The sequence below is a fragment of the Petromyzon marinus genome, chromosome 25, assembly GCF_048934315.1.
Source record: "Petromyzon marinus isolate PM22_M1 ecotype Great Lakes invasive population chromosome 25, UKy_Petmar_22M1.pri1.0, whole genome shotgun sequence".
Taxonomy (NCBI): Eukaryota; Metazoa; Chordata; class Hyperoartia; order Petromyzontiformes; family Petromyzontidae; genus Petromyzon; species Petromyzon marinus.
Genome location: NC_133691.1, coordinates 13,800,570 through 13,812,668, shown reverse-complemented (window position 1 = coordinate 13,812,668; position 12,099 = coordinate 13,800,570). Strand labels below are relative to the sequence as shown.

At 52.4% G+C, this 12,099-nt stretch overlaps 1 protein-coding gene across 2 annotated transcripts in view; it reads left to right on the top strand.

The window, feature by feature from the left end:
• LOC116945810 (junctophilin-1-like) overlaps positions 1-12,099 on the top strand; it is an 80,635-nt gene that overhangs the window by 59,901 nt on the left and 8,635 nt on the right. For both annotated transcript variants that reach the window (XM_032960349.2, XM_032960348.2), the window contains exons 5-6: positions 2,501-2,851; positions 3,616-4,025. In XM_032960349.2, coding sequence (XP_032816240.2) covers positions 2,501-2,851; positions 3,616-4,025 — 761 coding nt within the window. The remainder of the gene's footprint in view (positions 1-2,500; positions 2,852-3,615; positions 4,026-12,099) is intronic.

Below are 12,099 nucleotides of genomic sequence, written 5' to 3'. Positions count from 1 at the left end.
TGGCGGCCGTCTGTGTGAGAGAGAGGGAGAAGAGAGCCGCTGACGGACAGGAACGCCAGGTTGCTCAATAAAAATGCAAACCGGGTCCCTTCCCTCTTTATGAATAGTGCACGTGCGCGATTCTCCGGCAACATAAAACGGCGGCCCCGTGATCATCACGCCGGTTGCGCGGGCAGCCTGGGGGCTTGGCGGTCGGATCAAGGCAGGGCCAATGCTCGGGACAGGCTGTGCCTAACGGTCGCACGGCGACTTCCCTCCGGTGAGGGGGGGGGGGGGGGCGCGTTTGGGGGATTCGCGTGGCCTTCGCGACGCTGGACCTTGGCCGGCGCTCGCCTGTGGCTGAAGCAGCGCAGATTCCCCTAGGCCGAACGGCGAGGCTCGCCCTCCTCCTCCCCGCCGCCCTGCGGCCCCCCACAACCCTACGCCTCGCCAGCGCACCGTGTCCCTGGCCCAAGCCCATATCAAGCTGGGAGCGACTAATTATAGCCGGCTTGGAATTTGTGTAATGGGGAGAACGTGAGGCAGAATCTGCTGAGAGGCAAGGAGAGAGGGGTGCTGGTAAGGGTGGCTGGGGATTGGGGGGGTGATGGAGGGGGTTGTTGGGAGGCAGGGTCGGTTGTTCAGCAAAGAGAGCAGTAGCAGACATCTCATTCAGGTCGTTTCACAACAAATGTGTGCGCCTAGCACGTCTCGCTGCGCGTAATCTGCCTTTCTGGCGAATGGACGTGGCCTCGTGCGTGCGTGCGTGAGTGGAGCGAGCTCCTATGAAGGCCAGCATGGCACACGAAGGGGTTTGGTGCTTGCTAACGGGACTTGCTCTTCCAGTCTGTTAAGGGTATATGGGAGTTATTTGTCTTTGTATGGGGAACAGTAGTGCAGCAGTTAGCATGCTGCGCTATGAACCTAGTGCCCGAGTTCGATTCCTGCTCACAGCCAACACCAGTGACGATTATCTTGGGCCTCCTCTTGGTTGACAAATGAGTACCTGGTGTGGTGTGTAGTAAACATCACCACCAGGGAGACAGAGGCGGCTGGGTGTGGTGCTGGCCCTCCACCCCCTCGTGTGCCATGCTGGCCTTCATAGGTACTCGTTAACAGCACTTGCCCAAACAGTTTGTTCATCTTTACGGGGATTATTTGTCTTTGTGCGTGTGTGCGCGTGTGTGTGGGTGTGTGTGTGTGCCTGTCGAACAGCTGTTGCTGCTTGTTCTTTAACGCGGGTGCCGTCGGGGTAATGTGCTGCTCTGCACAGAGCTTATTCATAAAAATCAACCCCCCTATCTCGGCTCAAGCCGATGCGATAATCTTCCTCGTGATCCTCTTACCGTGATTTTCACTGGCGAGTTAGTTTTTTTTTTATACAGCTCCGGTGTGTCGTAGTCGTGACCGCGCCAGCATTGACCGATTTACAAAGATTCCTGGGAGGTTTTTTTTACATTTGCCGGCATTTCGATTTTCAATGCAAAAAAAAAGTCGCCAACATTTTTTATTAAACAATTCTCAAGAATCGTTTTTTATTAACTTCGAAGTCGGGATGCGGTAAAAGCATTTCACCAATTGGCAGCCTACCACGTACATTGGGAAGGGTTGGCACTTACGCCAATACAATTCCCCTCATTTACTGCATTTGTGTAAACGAATGCAATTGCATTGCTGCGTTGGCTGTGGTGCACAAATATCGAAAACATTCCTCAATAGCAGTGCCATGGGCTCTAACAGGAAAAAGAAGAAATATAACAGGTGACGTTTTGGGGTAATGGCACTTCCTCGTAGCAAAGAGGGAGAACATCTTCCGTGACAAAGGGCCATTGCCCGAAACGTCGGCTCTCGTGTATCTCTCCCATTGTGGTGGCGTTATTGTGTTTATTTCCTCCAGTTTTGCACACATTCAGCAGGACTACCACCCTTAAATTCCCGGGACGTTTAATAATTATGGGGAAGTCGTGGTGTTCATGAACGGCCCTCGCCTGCAACAACAGGCAACACGACAGCATTCGCTTCGCAGGCTGCGCCCTGCTGATGATGCCCAGAGAAGTTGAAACCAGTCCATAGTTTGGCAGCTTAAAATAAAGCTGCTGGGGAAACATTGGTTAATAAGGCCAGAGGTCGAATGGTTAATATATTCTGTTTTCCTACAACGTGGTAGTTGTTGCGTTCTGGAAAAATTGCGTTAACACGTGAGACGCGTACGCAGGCCGAACAAAGACTGTGCGTGGGGTAGCACCTAGAAGCATTCAGCAGCATCCCGCTTTGTGCGATGCTACGCCGACGCAGCTTATTCCTACTTGAGCGACGTAATTATGTTCACTTAATCGCGTTATATCCAATTCGCGCTATGAAAACAGCACGCGCCGTTATAGAAGAACAGACTGTGTGTTGTTTTATGTTTAATCTGGTGACACAGACGCCGCCCTTGCACGTTACTTAATTACCCGTAACCCGTCACAACGGCGCATGGTAAGCCTCGTCCCTCACCGCCGGCGCCCGCTTGCTCCCACAGGGCGCAAGGGGGACGAGGACGAGGACGAGGACGAGTACGAGCTGGAAGACGACGACGCTCCGGTGGAGAGGCCGCCCAGCACCGAGCTCTACCGCAAGGGCACAACACCGCCTCCCAATCAGAGCCCCGCGGGCAGCCTCGGCCCCACGCCGCCCCCGAGCCCGCGCTCGCGCTCTGCGCATGCCAACCCGCCCGCCATCACGGCAGCCGCCAGGGGCGCCGGCCGTGGCGTGCTCAAGCCCGAGCCGGAGCGGTTTGGTGCGAGGAGGGCGGTGAACGCCGACGGGCCCGGTGTGCCAAACGGGAAGCAGGGAGCGCGCGGGAGGACGACTGACGTCGCGCCGGCGAAAGGTAGGGCGCGGCCGGATCCGGCGTAGAATGCCGCGCGCGCCACCAGGGCAGGTTGAGGTGCCGGCGAACGCGAGAGCCCCTTTCCCACAAGCACGTCCGAGGCGAGCCAGCGAGATTCCCTCGCTGTTATGGGTGGCTGCTTGTCGAGCCAAGCGGGAACTAAACCATGACGTGCTGGCCGTGCGAGATGGATGCCTGGCTCGGTCCCAAGCAGGGCCAGGGTTGGGGATCATTGTTCATTGCGTGTGATGTCAGTTGCGTGGTTCAGCTTCTACGGTGCAGGGCTTGGCTAGGCACGGCCCCGGCACGGCTCGGTTGTACCACAGGAAGAGATGGAGGAAAATGAGGTGTTGTGATGGAATTGGAGAGGTCTTTAAATCTCATGGAATATTTTCTGGATTGTTGGTAGACTAGAGTAGGCGGCATTTGACTCGTAGCAGCCACAGCCATGTATTATTAATAATATACAGGCCTGGCTGAAATTAAGCCCTGGAATAAGGGAATAATGAGTTAAATGCGTGTTCCTTTAAAAACTCAAATCACATCACCCAGGGTGCATCAGATACCGGAAGCAAAGTACAGCGGTGAGAAATTCACCTTCGATGAACACACGCATACGGCACAACTTTGATTACCTAAGCAGCGGTTTTACTTTGTGAGGGAAGTGCTGTGCAGGGACGCGGCTCCGCGTGGAGGTGAGTGGCACGATGCCGGGCATCGTCGGACAACTGCGTGCGTGCGTGCGTGCATCTGTGCCCCCGGAGGCTTAGCAGGCCAGAGTGAAGGCGGCGGCGGTGGTGGCAGCCGTCGGGAGCCACGGACGCGCTACCAGATCGAGATGAAGCCCCTCCGTCGGAGGGACGGCCTGCAGCACCGAGCCTCGGAGCGGCGCCAGAAGGAGGAGGTGGTCTCGGGCTACCACGGCTATGCCATCTGCCACTCGCCCACCGCGCAGACAGACATCCGGCGGCAGAACCAGGTTGGCGACAACGGCCACCACGATGGCAAGGTGGCGCCCGTGGGGGGCAACCCCGGCTCTGACAAGGGCTCCAACCCAGGCCCCATGCAGCAGCAGAGCAACGCCAGGACGGCGCCCAACCCCAACTGGAAGGGCGGTGGAGAGGTTGATGTGGTGGAAACCGTGGAGGTGGTGGAGTTCGTGGATGAGGGCATGGTGAGGCCAGCACCACACGCGGTGGGGGGGGGGACAGATTGTGGGGTCGGATCGCGGGGTCGGATCGCGGGGTCGAGTCGTGGGATCAGGTCGGCACTCCGTGTCAACAGCCCATGGACTGGAGTGGCCAAGGTGCCAAGCTGCAAAGAGGAGGGGATCCGGGAAATTGGATTGGGGGTAGGGGGCGATTTAATTACATGCACGAGGGCCCATGTCAACCACTTTACTCCACTGGTCAGTGGGTCAAGTCAAGGGGTCAGGTCTAGGGGTTAGGTTGGTGGGTTCATTCAGCCTAATCCACTGACCTAACCGACCCTACTACCACCCAGTATTTAGACTAATTGTCTGGAATTTGACATCACGATTCAGTTCAAGAAACTTATTTCCTTATGTCCCATTTCTATACATTTTTCGGCTGCATTTGCCACCTGAGACTGGAAAACCCAGTGTCGAGTTTGTAACCTCCTCAACCTGAAGCAGTCAGCCGATTCCGCCAAATTTGCAACATTTGACTGACGCTGCGGATGCGTAAAATGCCGCTTGTGTACTCTCTGTAACCCAAAAAATATTCAACACATTTGTGTTTAGTGCAGTCTCCAACCCTTGTCGTCCGCTCTGTCTCTCTGGTATATATCCATGAGCTATGCAGAATAGCTAATACCCAAAACGTTACCTATTTTTTTTCCTGCTCAGGCCACGAAGTGTTATTGGCGAATGTGTAGAGTTTTTTTTTTACCATTGTGTACACTTGTACACCACTGCCAACGCAGCAGCAGCATTGCCAGATAATTTAGCTCTTGCAAAAGAGCCTGTTGGCCTTCATGAGCTCTCGCCTCTTGCCACGGCTTACTTCAGTGGTGAATAGAATCACGTGTTTAGAGAGTATATGGCTGCTGTAAATTTCCACACGGTAAGCCAATTCGCTGAGCTATCATTTGTGGCCAGGTCGCTTCTGTAAAAGAGCTTCATTGCTCAGTGGGCCTTACCTGGTAAAATAAAAATAGCATCAGTAGTCATAGAATATCGGGAGCTTCCACGTTTTGTTCACGTCGTCTGTGCCGCCACAGCTCCCCCTGCGTGCATTGTGCATGGACGCAAATCCCGGCAACAATTTCAACAAAACAATCAAAACGATCCCTGTAGCAGCACGGGCGCACGCCCACTTCCAACGCGAATTCGATAAAGACGCACGGAAGTGGCGACGGAGGGCAGCGGCTGCCCCTCCAGGACCCCCCCCTCCCCAGCCATTGTCTCTTGAATTCAACTCGGATTCTCCCACCCTGGCGGGCGGAGTGACATCATTATCATTGGGCTTGCTTTGCCCAGGTTAGCCTCACCGAGTATCATCACTATTTCTTGCAAGGGTCCTGCCAAATGTTCACAGTGTGGGCGAATGGTTTGAAATGAGTGATTTGCGGGAAATTTGAACAGTGACACTGGCACACATTGGCCTACTTTTGCGAATGACATCACGGGATTTTTAACGTTCACAATTGAGCAGATGGCGCGTAGTAAACATTACTATGGTTAGATAGCTGACATATTAAACGCGCCACCACCACCGCTTGGCCTGTCATCTCCTGATAATAGATGTGGATCACGCAGAGATTTGCGAGGCTTCCCCGGGCTCCCATGATGGCTGTGGGGAACTTGGAGTGTTACCCCAGATCTCTTGGAACTTTTTCTGATTTCCTTTTAACCATTCATTAATCAAGTATATGGCCAAATATTTCAAATGCAGGATCCTGATGAAAATGTTTTTAGACTGTTCCAGGGCTTTCCCAGATAAATCATCATTATCGACTACTGACATCAGGCCTCCTCAAGCCCTGTCACCATCTCTCCCAACCTCGTGATGCAACAACAATTGAGAGAGCTCCTGCCCATTAGCTGATTGCATCACGCCATCTCCACCTGTCCATGTCTCAAAACCAGTAACATGCAACGATTATAAAACAAAGTGCTGGAATAATATAACCGGGTCACCAGGTGAATATAAATCTTTATTTGGGTTGATGGGGCATTTTCCTGAAGAAGGCCTGTCGGCCAAAACATTGCAATCTTCCTTTTGCTTTTAGCAATGGTGAATTAAATTATTATTTTATTTAGCCTGTTATGTTTTACATAAGCTAGCGGAATATGCGACCCAACAACCATCGTGATCATTAAATCACCCGAGCAGCGGTGCTTGGACATTGTTCGTGAGCGATTGGTGCAGCGGTGAGCATTGGTCATCAGCAGGGACCCTCCTCCCCATCCCCCCCTCCTTCTCATCTCCTCACACTTTGAACTGCCCCAAGGTTGAGGCCAGTTCAATTGGAGCCACGCATCACTGAGGCCAAAGATGGGCTCACCATGCACGGCAGGTATCCCTCGATTTACGAAAGGGGATGCGCTCTTCAAAAAAACACGCGTATTTCGTAAATCGAATTGACTTTTCCCTTTCATTTAATTAAAAAATTCAGGATGTGTTTCAGACAGTGATTTCAACTCCATTCCTAATCTAAAAATATACACCGATATAACTTTTTACAATACAAAAATAATAAAGAACATACATTTTTAAACAATTCAATAATAATAATACATTTTAAAGAAAAATAATTAACCTCATCAGGGAACTCACCAAATCTGCATGCTGGAATGAGTGGAAAGGTGATGTGGAGACGTTACTGTTGTACTGTAGGGACAGTGTGACGCTATTGTGGATGGATGATGCAGGCTTCCGGGTGCTTCTTGTTTGGTGATCTCACGAAGTGTGCCGTAGTGACATTTCTTGGCTCAAATTCGATTCCGTTCATCGAAAAGTGACCATAATTTGTCAATTGTTGTTCACGCAAAATTTCGTAATCCGAAGAACGTTTGTAAATCGAGGGATACCTGTGCAGATAGAGCGCCCATCAATCGGGACCTAAGTGTCGCTCGCTGACAGTAGGGAGGACCCAAATAACTGCCAGCGCAGACCCGTGGGCCGGGGTTCCTGGGGTTTCCTGAGTGAGCGAGTGAACGAGCGGTCTCGCTCTGTCCACTGTGCCGGCGGTTCGCTAATGAGGACAAATGGAGCCGGAGCGCCGCGTTGTTCCCTGCTGAGACGTGTCAGCCACGAAGAAAAGGAGGCATTTCACCAGCATCGGTCGATGAATCGCACCGAATAGTTCTCGGGGTTGGATAAAAGCGTGATCTTCGAGCAGCGGTTAACGCCCGATTTCACCTGGTCTCGTCACATCTCGGAAACTAAGCAGTAGCGCTCGAACAAGCAACCAACATCCATGAAAAGGTTGTTATAGGCTGCGGGGCTATGCAGTGGGCAGCAGAGGGCAGGCAGCCCGTAGTTGTACCGCACATCTGTGTTCCCGAGCCACTTCACTCCCCACGTTTACTACCCCACACTAATCAGTGCGGTGAAGTAAACAATATCCCCAAGCAGACAAGATGCCTCGCCTCATGTCATCCCATCAGCTAGTCCCGACGCCTAGGGACCCGCACAGCAGGGGAATGACGAATAATGGCGCTGTGCTGCACGTTCCTTTCAAACATCCGATCGTGCGGGCTCCGCCGCAGTCCACTGTGCAGCGGAGAGAGAGTGACCGTCGCCGCGATGATGCTCGCCCGAACCCAGGCTAACGGGCAGCGCACGCGATGGGGGGCTGGAGTGCAGATCAAGAGGCTGCGATGGGTGGGATGCGTGGTTTGGTGTGGCTTGATGAGCGCTTGCGTGTATGTGAGTGAATGTTGTGTGCATGTATGTGTATGCGGTTTTTTGTAGGCGTGCATCCGTGTGTTCATGTGTCTGCATGCACGTGTGTGTATACGTGAATGTCTTTGTGTGTGCGTTCACGGCGAACACCAGTGACGATTATCTCAACTGCTTCTGGGCCTCCCCTAGGTCGACTCAGCCTCAAATGAGTACCTGGTGCAGTGTGTAAGCATCTTTACTAGGGAGACAAAGGCCGCCAGAAGTGGTGCTGGCCACCCACCCCTTCGTGTGCCGTGCCGGCCTTCATAGGTGCTCGCTTAGAGCACTTGATCCAACGGTCTGTTAAATGCTAAACGGGGTCATTGTCTGTTTGTGTGCATACAGGTGGTGTTGGCTGCCTACGATCCATGCTGGGTTTAACCAGGCTGGATTGTGTGAGGAGCTCACAAATCCTTGAAAGATCTGGACACATTCCTATTAGTGAGCTCCTCCGGCAGGCAAGGCTGGGTCATGTAGCCCACATGCCAAGCCACACGGGCTGGAGAAGAGATGGACTGATGCAGTATAGGAGAATGTGGAGCTGAGTGGACTTGCCGAAGACTGGTACCAGCGGTGTCAAGATCGGCCTCTATGGAGGAGGCTCGTGAAGGATGCTACTAGTCAGTTCCAGGCAGTCGCCCTCCAACAACTGAGGCAGAGGAGCGATGCTCAGCGGAGCGCCGGGCAGCTGAAATGCAGCAGGTTGGCATAGTGGGGGGCCTCAAAGTGCACAAAGTGATGGCACAAGCTCCAGGGTTATATCACTGCCACTTAGTAGCGAATGGTGGTTGTTGTTGTGGATGCTCATGTGCGTGTGTCTGTGTTCGTGCACCTGCGTATGTGTGCGTGCGTGTATATAGCTGTTCGGGCTGCAGAGCAAGCTTCACGCTCGCCTGAGATCAAATTACCCTGAATGCGCCAAATATCACCAGATCTCGGGAGCTAAAGCAAGCTTGAGCCTGGTTAATACTTGGATGAACAGCGACCAATGCTTTCCAGGTGTTGCGGGCTTGGGCTGCGAGGTGGCCATGAGATGTCAGATTATAAACAGATTATTAAACCTATCTGTGTGAGGCTGTGCGTACTGCTACCCCTTTTGTTGATGTCTGGGCACTTGAATCACTTCTGCCACGAAGACAAAAAAAAGTCCTGATAAAATAGTTTTGTGACTCTGAGGCTCATCAGGATTACTGCGCCATCGTTTGATCGAAATTGAGAGGTCACCTTTAAAAAAAAACGAAATCACCAGCTGCAACAAATATTTTCGTTATGTTTTAAATTATACACGCGTGGTGCGAGCGACGAGAGGTGCGGGGGGTCGTCCTGGTCTGACGTTGGGAGATTCGCGATATTGGCCACCGTGGGCCGTTCTTTAATCACGCAGAGGCTCGCGCTGCTCTGCCAGACGTTCATCCCTCGTCTTGTGATGGCGCGAAGCCGACGGCGTGACTGCGGAGTCCCGCTCCGGTTGGAGGGACACCGGTCACCGTCTGGTGCCACCGGTCACAATCTGATGGTTAAGCTTCCACCACCTGACATGATTGTCACGCTCGCACAGATATTATTTGTACGTGGCCAAATCCGTTCATCAAATTGCGGCCGATAAAGCTCCAGCTCTGTGGGGAGCTGAATGAACTCCGTCGTAATCCAACCCAAAAAAACTAATCTGAGAAATCTATGGGACCCTTTTTTTAACGATTGCTTTTTATTTTTGTATTGTCTTTGTGCTGTTCACTTTTTGGTGTTCTTTGGTCTAACACTGTTGAGACAAGGCCATAAAGGAAGGCTGTCTCTGATGTAGGCCGATCAGTTTCCAGGACAATGCGTACATTATCAAAGCATGCTTGTTTGCATGTTTTACCACAGGCGTGTGTGGTTAATGCATATTTGATGATGCCTCCTGATGGATGTCTATTTGGTGTTTGAACATCTCAACACTTGTCGAAAAGCCTATCCTTTTTTTCATCATCAAATCTGACAAACTACTGTATGTGTGTATGTTGAACCTATTTTGCACTTAACGTAGCCAAGGACAACAACACAAAAAGCCGTTCTATCTAAATAAGTTTTCGGTCGAGATTTACAAGTGCATTGCTTGAGTGGCTTCCTAATATCGGAAGGAAGAGCGTTCCAGACGGCCGCAGAAGCAGAACTGAAAGTGTGTGATGCAGCAACCTACTTTGTTCAATGTCTAGCCAAAACCCGCTGCGAGCATGACCGGAGTTCACGTGATAGTTGATGCTCCTTGACAAGATCAGCGAGATATTGTGGTTCCTTTGTGGCAAGCACTTTGCGTGTCATGAGTGGAGATGATGCAGCATTGGCAACGGTACATAATCGCACCTCCGATTAGCAGGGTTGGCTATGTACGGTGCAAAAGAAGTTCAATATACATGCATACAAGGACACATAACAAGAATACTAAACACGTTCATCAGTGCCACTTCGGCCTGAGAGAGATAAATGAAATGGGTGATGTTTCGGGCGATGGCCCTGTGAATTTGTCATCGACAAACGATGACATGTCACTGATCCGATAACGAGATACATCCGGTAACGAGTTCTATCCGGTAACGAGTTCCATCCGGTAACGAGCTCTACCCGGTAACGAGCTCCATCCGGTAACGAACCCCATCCAGTAACGAGCTCCATCCGTGTAACGGGCTCGGAAATTGAGTGAGGCTGCTTCACTTCGCTCTGCCTAAATGTCCATCGCGACATAACCAGCTGCCAAAATTGTGGCTCACTTCCAACGCATGTGTCATTGGAAGGGGTTAACGATGGCATGAAACCTACCGCCACGTGGCCTCGCCCCAAAAACAAATGTGGATTGTATCGCATTTGGCGACCGCCGCCTACAATTCAAGATCACGGTTTTCTTGCTCCCTGCTCCTGGCAGAAGCCATGCTGTGATATTGACACACAGCTGCGGGTGTGGACATCGGATGTTTCGAATCGTTGTCATGGGAATGACGTTTAACCACATCCAGCGATGCTGTCGTAAACACCACTGTTGGGGGATAGCCACCAGGAAACAACGTCAACCGCCATTCTCTAGCCGTGTCTCGGGAAGTGGGCACGGAACATGGCGGTTGTGAGATGTTAAGGAGCGGCTGAGTGGTCAGATTTGAGGAGAGGGGGGTCTCAAACCATGGATCTGCCCTTTGGGGGTAGATCATTTAGAGATGAAGAATGTTCTTTGAAGGGTTAGGGTGATGAATAGCCAAGCAGATACTCTGCATAGACAAGGCGCGGAGTGGGTGGGTTTTGAGACCCTTATACATCAGCTGAAAGCGGTTAGTGGTGAGATCAGAGGGCCGTGGATCAAAGCAGCCGATCGCGAATCTGTAGGCGGCGGTGATTAGCGGCGATGCGCGGATACAATCCGCCCCTGATTAACAGACGGCAGTGGCGTAACAAAATATCTGAGCCCGCCGCAAGGCCGCTGTGGCACGATATTTTGGGCAGCACATGTATGTGCGCAGCTAAGAGGGGACGGGTGTTTGTAACTGCGTCAGAAGCATCTCAGGTTTCCCCACGGGGGGGAGGGCGAGGAGAGGGGGGTGGTGGTGTCTGTCGGGGGGCCACGGGAGAGATCTTGGAGCCGGCGATGTTGTGCGGGAGCTGCCGAACAGCTGCCTATGTCAGTCTCGTCTCGTCTCTCGCGTTCGGCCCATCGGTAGCGCCGTCACCTGCACGCAGCCCGCTCCTTGCCGAAGGAAGACTGTGTCGGCAGATCCAATTTAATCGTGGGGAACGAGGGAGCTGTGTGGGGAGCTATAGGCAGCTGTAAACCTGGCTGCCTCGGCCACAGATTTATCATCACATCTAATCTCATCACGGCGTTGGTGCTCGTGGCCCAGTAGTGCTGTGGTTTGTGGAGTGGTTTTTGTTCCACGCCACTGTGAGTGTCACATTTTGCGCGTTGCGTCGTTTGGCCAGCCACCGTCGCGGCCTCAGTGGCGCACCGCACCCAGCGTTTGGCGGTGCTGTAATTGTGACCGGTAAATGCAGTCATTACCGACGGCATCCTTGGGAGGCCACATCATCTCACACCGTCGGAAGCGTTCGCCATCCAAAAATTGCTCAAAGGATGTTGGACGCTGGGCGATGCCAGAAACCGGCGTGCGGCATCCGGCAGTTGCCACGGAGGAGCCGCCGGGCTATAATCGATGTCGAACAAGGGGCCACGGTTCCCCCGCGGGATTTCATGTTTGTAACGCGGCAGGGGGAGGGGGGGAGCATTTGTTAACGAGGCATCCCCATAAGATGAGTTCCAGTTTTGCGAAAATGCACAGCTGCATTCCAATTTGAGACAAGCCACAACACGGACCCAAT